The following is a 13,778-nucleotide window of genomic DNA, read 5'->3' on the forward strand; positions in this document are numbered from 1 at the left end:
GGCAGGTCTGGCCCTATGAAATGACCAGTTATTTTGTAGTATTGGTCTTTCTAAATTCAAAGCCTAGCCCAACAACCCTGTATATAATACCCAAACCAGGAAAAATAAAAATATAAAAAAGAAGTTAAGTAGGAGTGGGAGTTGAACCACGTCCACAAGCTGAAAAGAAAAGTGTTTATTATGATCATTATGAATCATTTTCTCATAGTTTTACGTGACGTTATTTGTCAAAAAAATTTCTTCCTAAGCAAACATTTACTAGTTTCGAAATATTTAGCGTATGGCTTAATAAGTTAGTCAGATAGTGTGCAAAATAAGAGTAAAGAGAAGGTATTGACGAAAGGTAGATTATATGCAATGGCAGGGTTGTCTCCGAGAATGCAAAAAAAGTTTGAGGCCCAAGGCAATAAGAAAAATTGGGCCCTAAAATCCCGATACGAAGCTTGTCAAATCCTTACGATTTCATAATACTTTTTGCCAAAAAAGAACAAAACATACTTAGGAATAATATAACTCAAAGTTATAATGCAACAGCAATAGAATAGGTTGGCACCTGGCAGTGGTATAAATCTTTTGGCAATGCTATTAATTGAAACCTTTTCCTACGTTATTATTATTATTTTTTTTGTCACAATGACTTTTCGAATTAGTTAAATTTGGGCTTACATAATATACAAAGACTATTTGTTCCATATTTTTAGGCCCCTCTTTTTCTTGGGCCCTAGGCTCAAGCCCTCTCTGCCTACCCTCAAAGCCGTCAGTGTGCAATGGACATTTATGTTTTGTTTTTTTTTTCCTTTCCGAATGCTACTAAGAAAATATATAAAGACAAACATTATTATTTGCTTCAGTTGTTGTTTTATTATACAAATATTAAGTTTACGTGGAAATAGAAGTCAAACAAAAAACACTATGGACTTTTATACAAGACGTTTAAAAATTATATTCATTTATTTTGGTCTCATTTTACAAGAATTTAAGAAACACATCTGGGTTAGCATAACATAACTTTGCCAAAATTTAATTTGTTTCAAGAGTTGTAAAGATATTGTCAAAAAAAAATTTTAATAATTCCTAATATGTAAAGTATAAGTGGCAAAATAAAGGATCAAACAATTAGTTTGCCAAAATGTGACAGCCAAAAACGACTTGCAACCATGTTACCGTTGATGATAGATTTGACCAACAGAATGCCTGACTACATACTACGAATAGCACAATAGTTTTTATCCCGATCATCCTTATAAATTTCATGTGGACCTGTTTGTATTAAACAGTTACGTGCCTACGTAGTTGTCTTTTGCAGGCTTAATTTTGATCCTTTTCCTATACGTATGGTTAATATATATATATATATATATATATATATATATATGGTCTTGTGTTATACTAACAGTAAATTTTAATTAAATAGGTTTGAGCTTTTCGAATTAGATCTGACAAGGTAGTTGTACCGACAAAAAAAAAAAACAGCAAAAGGCAGAATGATTTAATGAAAACTAGAGTTACCCAACTATATTTTGAAATGAAAAATGTCGCTAAGCATGATACGTTTTAGAAGAGCAACCAGGAAGACAGGTTATTCAACCATCCGCCACTTAAAACATTCCCATAATTATAATATAATACTAAACTGACAAAAACAAATATCAGGCATTTCCAGTGGTCTTGAAGTGATAGTCATCAATAGTGTTGTAAACCAAGGCCTCTACTGTCAGAGTGTCAAGTGACTTCCTGTTAAAAATAGCATGAATCTTGTCAACATAACCAAGTGATTTTGAGTGTGTTAATATTATGTGACGATTTTGACCCATTAATCTAAAAAAGGACCAAATTCGGTTATGTTTCATCTCTAATGGTCAGTTCTACCAAAAAAAACTTAGGGGTCACCCAAAGTGTATGTAGGTGCAAAAAAAACCCTCCTAAACCATTTTACCGAGTAAACTAGAGTATTATCAGAATTATATACTTTTTTTAAATAAACTAACATGGACAAAGTAAGCGTTTAGATCAAGCTAACCTTTTTTTTTTTTTTGAAAGGTAGATCAAGCTAACCTGGCTCAACCAGTTTAAGCCTACAAAAAGTAGCCTCCTGGCCAGTTACCCAGCCCACCTGAACCACCCATCTGCCTTCTTTAGTGAGTATGCACAGAGAAGACGAAGAGAGTTACCTTATCGTGTCCAAAGGCAAGTTTAGCTGACTAACAAGTTCCTCTTGGTGTACACCCTTATCTCTTGATCTGCAATATACAACATTCTCTCAAGTTAGAAATAACTTTCACATAGATGTGTATTTTCTTTCAGTATGGGGGTCAATATTAGATCCATATTTTAGTACATAATAAAAATAGGCAGTTAATGAATGATGCAAGGTACTTGGAGCTGAAGCACTTACAGACTACCAGGGAGCTGCAGATAATTTAACACCATTTTATCAACTCCTGTTAGTGCTTCGGTCTCATATTTACCAGCAAACTATGAAACAAAAAGGGGATAGGATGTAGTTAGTTCCATGGCTTGAACCCTGGTAGCAAGAAAATTTTAATGGAGGTTATAATAGAAAACAAAATATATTATTAGCTTACATGATTTGCAGGGGCAGTTTGGTACGTTTGTGTGTTCATGGCTGAACCTGGCATATGAGCTTGATTACTGCTACTAGCTTGTTGCTTCTATCACATACACACATACATTTATCTTTGTTATATTAACACACATGTGAATAGTATTAAGCATTCATCTGTGAAAATCTCAAATGTGATGTGTAAAATGTAATAAATCAAAGTGAAGTTGTGAGTTATACCATTAGCTTTGTGTTGTAAGAGTGAACATACATACATTCAACAAAATGATGTGTGATCTCATCAAAATCAGTCACAGGCCTGCAAGTAAGAATGCAGATAATTAACTGATCACATCGTATGCAATTACATATTTTCTACACTTCAACAGAAATATATGAAGTGGCACATAATACTTGGAGTTCTTAAAGAAAACAAAAAAAAAAACAAAGAGTTTAAAGCAAAGTGAAAGGAGATAGGCTTGAATGAAATAAGCATAAACATTACATATAAACCACAAATTTAATAGATCAGATGATTATCATAATTCAGATGGCCTATACCATATCAAAATATGCCAACTCATAAAATAGAATTCTACCACTCATATTATAGAAAATTATCATAATTCAGATGTTCTACCATAGATTAACAACCTGATTATCATAATTCGGATGTTCTATGAAACCATCATCAACAAATACGCCTCTATATCTAGTACCCACAATAAAAATGGCATTCTTCCAACAACCATACAGCTATCGATGTTTAATTAATACAATTGGCTAGCAAAAGAATATCAATCACTTCCAGTATCTTTCAAAAAGTATGTGATAGTTGAATATATCAAAGGGCATACCTCAAAACTTAAATTTCCTATACCAACTAAGCAATAAGAAACCTATTATACATGTCTTTCCAACCAAAAATTTGATGACTGGCATGCTTTGTCAGATAAAGCAACACTATAAAACATTTTAACCATAATAAATTCACAATCCGGGAAAAAAAAGGGATGCATACTCTGTGTAACTTAGGAGTAGGGGTGTTCAAAACTATCCGTATCCGAATTTGAAACCCGAATATCCGATCCGATTTTATCCGAAAAATCGGGTATCCGAAATTTCGGATATCCGATTTATCGGGGCCGGATTCGGATAGTGATTTTAGAAAATTTCGAATATTTTGGATATCCGAAAATATCCAAAAAGTATATTTTCAATTTTTTTTGAAGTTTTTAAATACCTTTTAGATAAAATGACTCTAATATAAGACAGAAACCTAATAATATGCAGCCGCTGTTGGGTTAATCTTGATTTCAGGTCAACAAGTCAATGAGTCGTTTAATTAGTATGAGTCTAGTATTTTATTTGGGTTATGTTAAGTAAGTTTAGGTTGGTTATTTAGTAAGTTATTTAGTGGTTTTATGCATGTTCTATATAACTAAGAAGTGGGTCATGTTTGACCGGTTATTAGGAGTTAAGAAGAAAAGTGTAGTATGAAGTGTATGGCTGGGAATTAGGAACAGTTAGAAGGAAAGAGACCCATGTGTGCATGAATCTTCATGGCTGTTAACGAAGCTTTATGTTGGAGACTCCTTTGAAGAAAAAGGAAGCAATATATGATAGACGTCGAGTATTCATGCATGAACAATGAGTTGACTGCTGGTTATAATGTGAAAGTATACAAGCAAGTGGGTCTTGAAAGAAAGTATATGAAGAACTTCTTGATCGAAGAAAGACTAGTCGTATTCTTAATAGGCTGAAGTTGTGGGTTAAACAAGAATGTTTCTAAGTTACAAGATGGAGACTAGAGCAGTGAGTTCTTATTTGGTCACTGAAGATACAAAAGAAAACCACTATCTGTTCTTTTGCTATACTTCACATAAAGGATACGATTAATTTTGAAGTCTTGATAGTAGTGTTGAAAGTTTTGTCTCCTGTTGAAAGAAAATGAAAAACATAAAGAATACAATGACAAAACAAATTGGAACAGTCAAGAAGTTGAAGGTATTTGAGGTGGTCGTGCAATGTTTTTGGTGTTCACAAATGGCAGCCGATAAACAACAAGTGGCTAGAAATTTCAGCAAGTTTAGCAAGAAATAAAATGTCAATGGCTTGTAGCAAGTGACGCGTCATAGCAAGAGCAAGAGTAGCAAGATACCGGTATGTAGCAAGTTAGAAAGCAAGAGTATTGATGATAGAGAATATGTGTTCGGATATTTAAATCTACTATCCGAAATTTCGGATATCCGAACGAAATTTTCGGATATCCGACTTTGAACACCCCTACTTAGGAGCACTGACATAAAGAACAAAAAGAGTTCATATACGATATACCAAGAAAATTGGAATGGTCAAGGACAAGGAAGACCAAATGCCATGGACAGTGATAACTAAGCAAATAAGAGTGCACAAGCTGTTTAAATATAAACCTATTACTCTACTAGTAATAAAGAGGGGAAACTTATATGGGCCAGTTCACATAACAATATCACATAAAAGATAAATTTTAGATTTTTAAAGAAGCTAAACAAATACTACAAACAGACAACTAAACTAAAATTAGCGATAAACTTATTAACAGATGAGTTGAGAATCATACTTGACACCAAAGACCATCAGCTGCTTTTTCCCCTGAAAGCCTTTCAGTTGACCATGAATTCGGACATACATCCCCTCCCTTTGAACATAAATATTCAAATCACATTTCATTGCGACAACTTAAAATTATCATTCACAAATCAAGAAAGAAATGGTAACGTACATTATCGCATCCATCTCCTTTGTGTCTAGTGGGTCATTTACCCTAGAACATCACAAACACAATTGTAAAACCACATCATAAAGAGAACTTATTGGTACAAGATACTTTAGATATTACATACCACCTGTTGCAGTCAATACGACCAGTACCATCATCAAGTATAAACGATATATCAGTGACCCTCTCCATCTTGTTCCACACCATTCCCACCAGCCTAACCTATATTTAGCAAAACCAACAACAATGGTATACAATACATTAATCCTGAATTTATGATTTATACCCACATTTCCACATATAAAGCAGGGTTATTGCATGAAAGTGTACCAACTAAATTTCACACAATTATTGTTATGTAACAAGGGCTATAAACAAACCGAACACAAACAAACAGGGTTGCTCGTTTTTGTTCTTATGAGTTTAACCAAGCAAATAATCGACCATGAACACTTCAACAAACAAATTTCAGGGTTCATCCTCACTTGTCTCGGTTCGATATAACAAGCAAATAAGACTAAAACAAATAAGCACCAACACTTCAGCGGACAGAAAACCTTGTTATGGAAATAAGAATGAATTCGTTCATTATGAAGTTAGGATGTGAACACAGCAAAACGGACAGTAAACAAAACATACACAAATATTCATACAATCTTTAAAATTGTTGTTTAATGTTACTTGTGTTCACTCATTTAAATATTTCGGTTCATTACAATATCCAATATACATGTCTTTACACACGAATAAACAAACTACACACACACAAAAAAAGCAATAAATAACACGCTACCGAAATTTTACAGGCGTAAACAAATGAACAAAACGTAATTTTTTCGTTTGTTTTATATTAAAGAAGCAAACTTCCTATTAAATAATTCATGAACTATTAACAAACGACAATGTGTTTTTCCTTACTTATTGAAATAACAAACTTTTATTTTGTTATCGATGTATATAAGCGCCTTCTTTAGCAGGTAAAATCTATTAGATGGCACTTTGCCACGTCATCATAAAAAACATTTCACACCTGATATAGAGTGCAGCGTACATAATAGTTTATTACATATACACCTTTTAATTCATTAACTGAATGGCCCTAAAAAATAAAATAAAAAATATTATTTAAAAAAAAAAAAGGAAAAGAAGCACTTACGTTATTAACATCAACGCCATCAATGAGAAAATTGATTTTATCATCATTTGATAACAAGGCTTTGTTAATTTGCTTGACGGTTAACGGAATTAGGCTTTGTGTATTATTCTGCATAAATTTATTTTTAAAAAAAATCACATGTAAAAATTAATTGATAGTAATAAAAAGTTAATTAATAAAAAGTTAGGGTTTTACCTTAGTGAAAGTAGTAGGTTGATGCTCGGTAGTTTGAGTGGTCTGAGAAGGCATGAAACCGCCGCCGGAAAAGGCGGCGTTGCCGTCGAAGTCGGCGCCGTTGTACATTTTTCTGATCTCAGATTTTGTGTTTGGAGATAAAAATTAAGTGTGAAAGAAATGATTGTTGTGAATGAAGATATTTTTTTTGGGGGGGGGGGGTTTAAATACGAAAAGGATTAGAATTTAGAAATTAAGAAATTATATTCCCGCCAATTTCTTCCCCTTTTTTCTCGGAGAGTTTAGGTCCAAAGCGTCCCAAGGAAGGAAGACTAATATTGATTTTCTCTTTTCCTTCTTTATTTTTTTAATTTTTTTTTTTAAATGGCAGGGGTTTTCGTGAAACCGAAACCGGTTGACTGATAAGGATGGTGGTATTTTCATGAACCTGAACCTAAAAATCACTCATTTTACATTATACGAATTAAATTAAGTATAAAATTAAAAAAATAAACTAGTTGCGGACCCCGCGCGTTGCTGCAAGATAAGTTTTTGGCGAACGTCTGAGTGAATTAGTGAGAAAGTGAGGGCCCTGAAGAAGCGGAGGGTATACAATAAAGTTTTGGTAAATTTATGTCAAATATTCGAATCCAATTTTAAAAATTACAACTAACCATCTAGCAATAACATTACAAATATTGTAAAAGAATAATAAGTCGTATAAGAACACAAATAATAACTATATTAATGCTTTAAATATTTCATGAATGTAAGACGTAAGCATGATAAAAATGATTATATATTAAAAACGTTATATATATATATAAAAACGGAAGAAAATAATAAAAAACTAAATCTTTAATAGTAAAACCATAACTATGTACAAATTGTATAATAAAAACTTGAGAACCCAAAATTTTAGTGTTACTGAGTCCCTGCCAATATAGCCCATTATCAATAAAAATATGTCCAAGTCCCCGCCAATAACCTCAAAAATCTGGGTGACTGGGTGATAAAAAAAAATAAAAGAAAAAAAAAACCTCGAAGGAACGATTGAACGAGAAACCATCAAATGATCAGAAGGCATCCTACTAAAGCTTCACAGGTATATACCATCTCGATTCCTTTTCTTCATTGTTCAAATTTGTTTGTTCTTTCTTTAATCGATTGATTATGTAGATTATAGAGTAGTGGGTTTCACTTGATTAGGAATTTAGGATTAAAAGTTTTAAAAAAATAAATAAATATGAGAAACCGATTGGAAATCTATCTTCTTAAATCTCATTGTGGTGGAATGCTTGGTTGTATCCAACTAAAGTATATACCATATATTATATGTAATTATATCTAGTTATTTCATTTGTTGCTTCAAGTGGGGTGCAGGGGAGGTAGAATGAGTTTGATTTATGGTTTATTGAAAATATATGGACATAACACCTACGGTGATCTACTGATCTTGTAAATTGGTATTATTTATTGTAAGTTGTAATTGGTATGATGGTTTTTGGTGCTAGGTTTTATAACTTTTATCATGGTGAAGAAAAGAACAATTGATCAATTTTATAAGCGAAAGGAAGTTGTTGTTCATGACCAACAACCACAACAAGAAAGAGATGATGTTCATAACTTGCAACCAGAGTTGCCTAATGATAATCTTGTGGACGAGTCTCCTAGAGTTGAACATGAAGAAACTGATCTTAATTCATTGATTCGAGATCCTGGGTCCCGACCTTCGATCTCAAGTTGTGTAGAGGCTTGCAAGAAACTGGGAGGTGTGAAAACTATGAATTGGTGGACAGATTGATTCGTCTTATATTAACACTCCCGGTTTCAACTGCAACTAGTGAAAGAGCCTTCTCTGCAATGAAAATTGTGAAAACAAGACTACGTAGTACCATGAGTGACGAATTTCTGAAGAGTTGTTTGATTCTTTACATCGAACGAGAGATTGCTATCATTTTCTACCGATCAGTTAATAGATGCTTTTGATTCTTTTAAAGGAAGACGTGTCAAACTGCGGACGCACAAGGTACACTTTATTAGTGAGATTAATTGCTTTTGTGATATATTATCAAATATAATTTACTTTAGTCTCTTTGTAACTCGTTTTGTAATTACCAGCAGGTTGCCTCGTGAAGAAATGGACTGGCTACTTTGAACATTCACAACTTTTGAAGATTGTTTTTTTGCAAAACTTACGTATCTATTATCTTGTAAGTTTTACGTACTTATAACTGTAACTTTTATCTAGTAGTCTTTATAGTAGTAATACATTATAATATGTTCGAGTTATAATATTTTTTGTGATTACTATCCAATATAATCTAAGCCCACGCCAACTTGAAATCCTAGCTCCGTCTCTGGTGGGATACAAGTTAAAAGATGAAAACTTTCATTAAAAAAACAACTAAACATGTAGCAATACAATAAAATAGTGTAGAGAATACTAATATGTATAAAAACATGAACAATAAATATATTAATGTTTTAAATTTAAATGAACGTTCGTAAGACGTAACGATGATAAAAGTTATTTTATAATGAAAACGCTATATGTATAAAAAGACAAATGAAAATAATCAAAGACCAAATGTTTAAAAGTAAAACCGTAACTGTGTGAAATTTATTTGATGAAAACATGTGAACTTAGAAGTTTAGTGTCACAAAAATGAAAGCGAAAACTTTGATGTGGGGTAAAAATTAAAAAATAGAAATTTTAGGGGTTAAAACGAAATTTGGTTTAAATTTAAGGGGTTAAAACGAAATTTGGTTTAAATTTAAGGGGTTAAAACGAAATTTGGTTAAATTTAGTATGTGTTTTAAAAGCTTGTACATTCTATGCATAAAGCACTTATACATTTACATAGGTTTTTAGTGTATATATATAATAAATAAGGAAAATAATACATAGGCGCACAAAATGATGAGTATTTGACAAAAATTAGGTATTGTTTTTGTTGTAAAATGATGCGTATATAATACATATGTACAAATAATACGTGCAGCATTGCATATCTAGATTTTCCTTAAAACAAATAATAAAATAAGAATTGACTTATATTTAATCTATGTAACAGGTCGATGAACTATTGGAAGGGTTGCGTTGAAAGATTTTCACTTTGGGCGACTGCTGGACCAAATGTTCATCAACGAGCATAGTCTTATGGAAATATATAAATTGATAATTTTTTGTTTCTACTTTTTTCTAGCTTATTACTTTGTTTGATTTGGTATCAAATGTATTAATGCTTAGTTTCGATGTAGATATCACCTCTACTTGTTTTATAATTCGTTCTTTTTGAAACAAAAGTTATTTTTCAAATACAACATATAGAGTAATATTCTACTGTAATAACCCACCTCATATCGATTATAAGGTTTGTGTCAATTTATTGTTTCTGCTGATCTAATCCATAATAAAACATAAAAGGCTAGACAATATTAGGCATATATAACTTTAGTCATATAAACCAAAGTAACAAGGAAAAGAAAATTCAAAAGAAAGTCGAGATTATATAAAGTAAAAATTACTTAAATAGACAAAATAAAAAGGGTAGTTCTTGAAATGTTCATTTTCTTTAAAAAAAAAAACCCTTAATTTGAACAACATTTTATTAAATCTCACGGATTGAAGCTAAACCACTCACAACATGACTATTTTTTTCTTTTTCTTGTTTTTCATCTTCAACCAAATATTCATCAATGGGACACTCTTATGGAAATATGGAAACTGATAATTTTCATATATACTCTTATTTAGCTTATTAATTTGTTTGATTTATATATGGTTAGTGATGCAGAAATGTCCAGATTCGTTGAACTGACCCTTGCCAGTGAGCTGAGCAAATCGACTGAACTGACCAGAATTTCTGAGATAAAAGAAGATTCTGAAATGAAGTTAAATTATGAGCTGAAGTCCATTTCTAAGCGAAAGCAGAATTCTGAGCCAGTAATGCCATCTGAGCAAGCCATGCTAATTCTGCTAGCGATAACCCATTTCAGACAAGTGTTCGCTGAACTAGTTCAACCACCAATTGTAACACTTCTCCGGTGGCAAGAAACTCCAGATACAACCATCAGAAATCCATCAGTGAAGTTCTCCACTAAAGCCAACCAGTCCACTGAAGCTCTCCAGTGACCAGTTCTAGTCTCCAAATGGATGCTCCAGATGTACGTCTCCAGTGGAAGTCCAAATTTCAGTTTTTCCAGTTACCTTAATAAAGTGTTCTGACGCATGCTTGTGGGGTCCAATAAAGGAAGGATGACAGCTGTCCAAAGAAGATGACAACAAAGGAATGAGTGTCCACGTTATTTCTAATAGTTTGTGGGCCCTCTTGCAAAAGAAATCTTTCTAGAAGTTTTATCTATCCATTTCCCATTGGCTAATAAATTAGTGGTTGTCCTTTGCACATGACACCTTTTAGATTATTTTATTATTATTTCGATAATTCCTAGGAAATAGTTTATGTGACTATAAATATGGGTTGTATTTCTCATTGTAAAATCAGTTTTTGATATTGAATTGAATGAAATTAATAAAGCAGCCTCTATTTCTTATCCAAAATCTTCATTTGCCTTTATAGATCTTTGATCTTGGTGGTTTGGAGTGATCCCTTTATCTATATTTGTGGTGATTCGTCCTTTATCAAATATAGTGGTGAGATCTTAAATCTTCGATTCTTTTATTTGTGTTTGTGGTGACTCGATCTTTATCAAACATAGTGGTGAGTTGGAGTGTTTCCTTTATCCTTGATTCTGGTGGCTTGGCCTTTACGAATCTTTGTGGTGAATTCTTTTATTTATCCTTTTATTTTATTGTCTTGTTTTGTTGTTTGTTTCATAAAAACCCAGAAAATACCAAAAATATTTAATTCCGTTTTGTTCAAATTCTGTTGTGCTTGTTTTTTGCGTGTTTTACGCATCAGTTAGTTTCAACTTAAATATCCCCTTTATTTGTATTGTAATTCGATTTAAAAAAAAAAAAAAAAATTTTTGAAATCAAAGATACAACATATATTTCCTACAATAATAACCCGTCTCATATTTGATTTGAAGGTTTATATCAGTTTATTGTTTCGGGCTTTGGTTGTTACATATCTAATCCAAAAAAATTTAAAGGCTAGACAAAGTTGGATATACATAACCACTTCAATCATATCAATCATATATATAGACGAAAGTATATAGGAAAAAAGATTCAAATCAAAATTGAGATTATATAAATTTCCATGCATACAAATTCCTTCTGCAAAGCAACAAGCTATACATTTTTAGAGCCTTATTCACGACACCTTTATTAATCCACTTATGTTCTTCTGTTTTTCATGGAAAAAAAAATAAAACCCTCTTCTCAAGCACAAACTAAAAAAGGCAAGAAACATATTTTTAAACCATATATCATGAATATGTCTTACAATCCTTTTGCGCAACTCTTTTACAATTTACAAAACGTTTTTCATATGTTTAACGTACCCTTTGAATGATCCTGCTCAATCTTTTCTTCCAAAAAAACCGCCAAGACGTTGATTCCCTAGACTCGCCATAAAGATCAACATTAGGCCGAGAAAATGCCAAGCTTTGCATTGCTGGTGGTGGTGTTGGAGGTGGAATGACCTCTTCTCGTGGTCGATGTTTTGGTGTTCCTGGTTGCATTTCCCAATCGAAAGGTACCCCTTCATTGTTGGTATTTCGGTAATAGATACATGAAGATTGACCAACCGATGAATCTCGTGAGAGAGTCTTGGTGACAGAAGAAGGTGATTGATGCATATCAAAATCTTGAGTTTCCATTTTGTAGTAATAGTGAACCTTGAATGAGAAAAGTAGAAAACTGATTTATGTGTGGAAAGTGTTATATTGTTGTTCTTTTATAGATGATATTGTAAGACATGTAATATAAAGTATATAAAACAATAGAAGTGACAACCACGTTATAGTCTAAAAAGTAATTTAATTGTGAAAGAAATAAGAGGGGGTTTGAATTTTTAATTTAAATTAAAGAAATACATAAATAATAACCAACTTCTCAAACACCAAAAAATGGAAATTTTTTTGTCAGGTTTTAGGGAAACAATATTTTCATGAATCATTTTAAAATAGTATAATGTAATTTAATAAAATCTAATTGTTATATCTTGTTAGTTATAAGATGGTATTAGATGATCAACATTATGAAGATAATATTTTTTAAGTTTTTGTCAAATTGTTGGACCAAATTTATTAATTTGGCTTTGATATCAAGATTAGGCTTTAGAGTAATTGTCTTTCTTAATGCACCAACTTAGACCCACGTATTTAGGATATTAACAAAGCCGAACCTAAATGCATCAAAGACCTCGCGGTGGCGGAGTTTTTCTTATCAATGGTAACACAGATACTTCTACCGTTCTATCCCATGCAGGAAAAGTAACTTGGCGATTGAAATAAGTCTAATACGAAAGTAATCATCTCACGACTTGTGACATGGAGTGACACAAGAAAGCAGTGTTTGTATGCCGAACGTCTTAGAAAATCATCATGTTTTTTCGCCTCCACATCTCTTTTGATCTATATATATTCTTTTGTGATGACTAGTTAAGAAATTGAAATGTTACATGTGAAGTGGTACAAGTAGTCCATTGCCATACCCTCAAGATATGGAAGGATTGGCCCTTTTCTTACAACCTACTGCTACTTTATTCACTTTAGGAAATGATAATATTAGTGATACTAATTGTAGTTTAAAGGGAACATTGAATCTATATAGTTGACTTATAACATGTATGATTGACTAATTAAACAAATTTGGCCACATTAGATTAATTGTTTGGTAGATGTTTTTGTTATATGAAAAGTACGAGAAGCTTCAATGGCATTATGACTTCACGTATTATAATCGTATCTCCACATACGCACTTGCCGACTTCCATATCTACCAGTTTGACTTTCAGGGTCAAATATTTTTTTGTGTAAGAAACTAACTCGAGTTGCACGAATAAACAGTCCTAACCAAATCCAAATTAAATATAACAAGGTTCTTTTTGACCAAAAGCACTAAGTGACATTTGGAATCTCTCATCAGAAAATGAAATGGTGTTATACTTTTAGGACCCATAACAAAGGGTTTGCAAAAGACTGTTCGGATA

The 13,778-nt window shown here is 32.2% G+C and overlaps 2 protein-coding genes and 1 long non-coding RNA gene across 6 annotated transcripts; 1 reads left to right on the top strand and 2 right to left on the bottom strand.

Moving 5' to 3' along the window:
* Positions 1-1,488: 1,488 nt before the first annotated feature.
* Positions 1,489-6,993, bottom strand: LOC122593910 (replication protein A 32 kDa subunit B-like). 3 transcript variants are annotated; one of them, XM_043766367.1, is made up of 10 exons: positions 6,676-6,993; positions 6,481-6,588; positions 5,449-5,546; positions 5,328-5,369; positions 5,166-5,243; positions 2,804-2,882; positions 2,586-2,669; positions 2,396-2,475; positions 2,172-2,240; positions 1,489-1,734 (listed from the first exon to the last, which is right to left on the bottom strand). In XM_043766367.1, the coding sequence occupies exons 1-10, from the start codon at positions 6,781-6,783 to the stop codon at positions 1,650-1,652; spliced, it is 831 nt and encodes a 276-aa protein (XP_043622302.1). In that variant the 5' UTR covers positions 6,784-6,993; the 3' UTR covers positions 1,489-1,649. The 3 variants fall into 3 exon arrangements, with proteins under 3 accessions (XP_043622302.1, XP_043622301.1, XP_043622300.1); XM_043766366.1 differs by having other exon boundaries at positions 2,586-2,672; positions 5,452-5,546; positions 6,676-6,991; XM_043766365.1 differs by having other exon boundaries at positions 2,586-2,672; positions 6,676-6,991.
* A 655-nt stretch (positions 6,994-7,648) lies between these two features.
* On the top strand, positions 7,649-9,939 carry LOC122594630. 2 transcript variants are annotated; one of them, XR_006323051.1, is made up of 4 exons: positions 7,649-7,759; positions 8,169-8,683; positions 8,776-8,867; positions 9,732-9,939. It is a non-coding gene; the product is annotated as an uncharacterized LOC122594630 (long non-coding RNA). The 2 variants fall into 2 exon arrangements; XR_006323050.1 differs by having other exon boundaries at positions 8,779-8,867.
* A 2,178-nt stretch (positions 9,940-12,117) lies between these two features.
* On the bottom strand, positions 12,118-12,444 carry LOC122591443. Its single transcript, XM_043763711.1, has one exon. The coding sequence runs from the start codon at positions 12,442-12,444 to the stop codon at positions 12,118-12,120; it is 327 nt and encodes a 108-aa protein (XP_043619646.1).
* Positions 12,445-13,778: the final 1,334 nt, after the last annotated feature.

Source organism: Erigeron canadensis, chromosome 3, assembly GCF_010389155.1.
Source record: "Erigeron canadensis isolate Cc75 chromosome 3, C_canadensis_v1, whole genome shotgun sequence".
Taxonomy (NCBI): Eukaryota; Viridiplantae; Streptophyta; class Magnoliopsida; order Asterales; family Asteraceae; genus Erigeron; species Erigeron canadensis.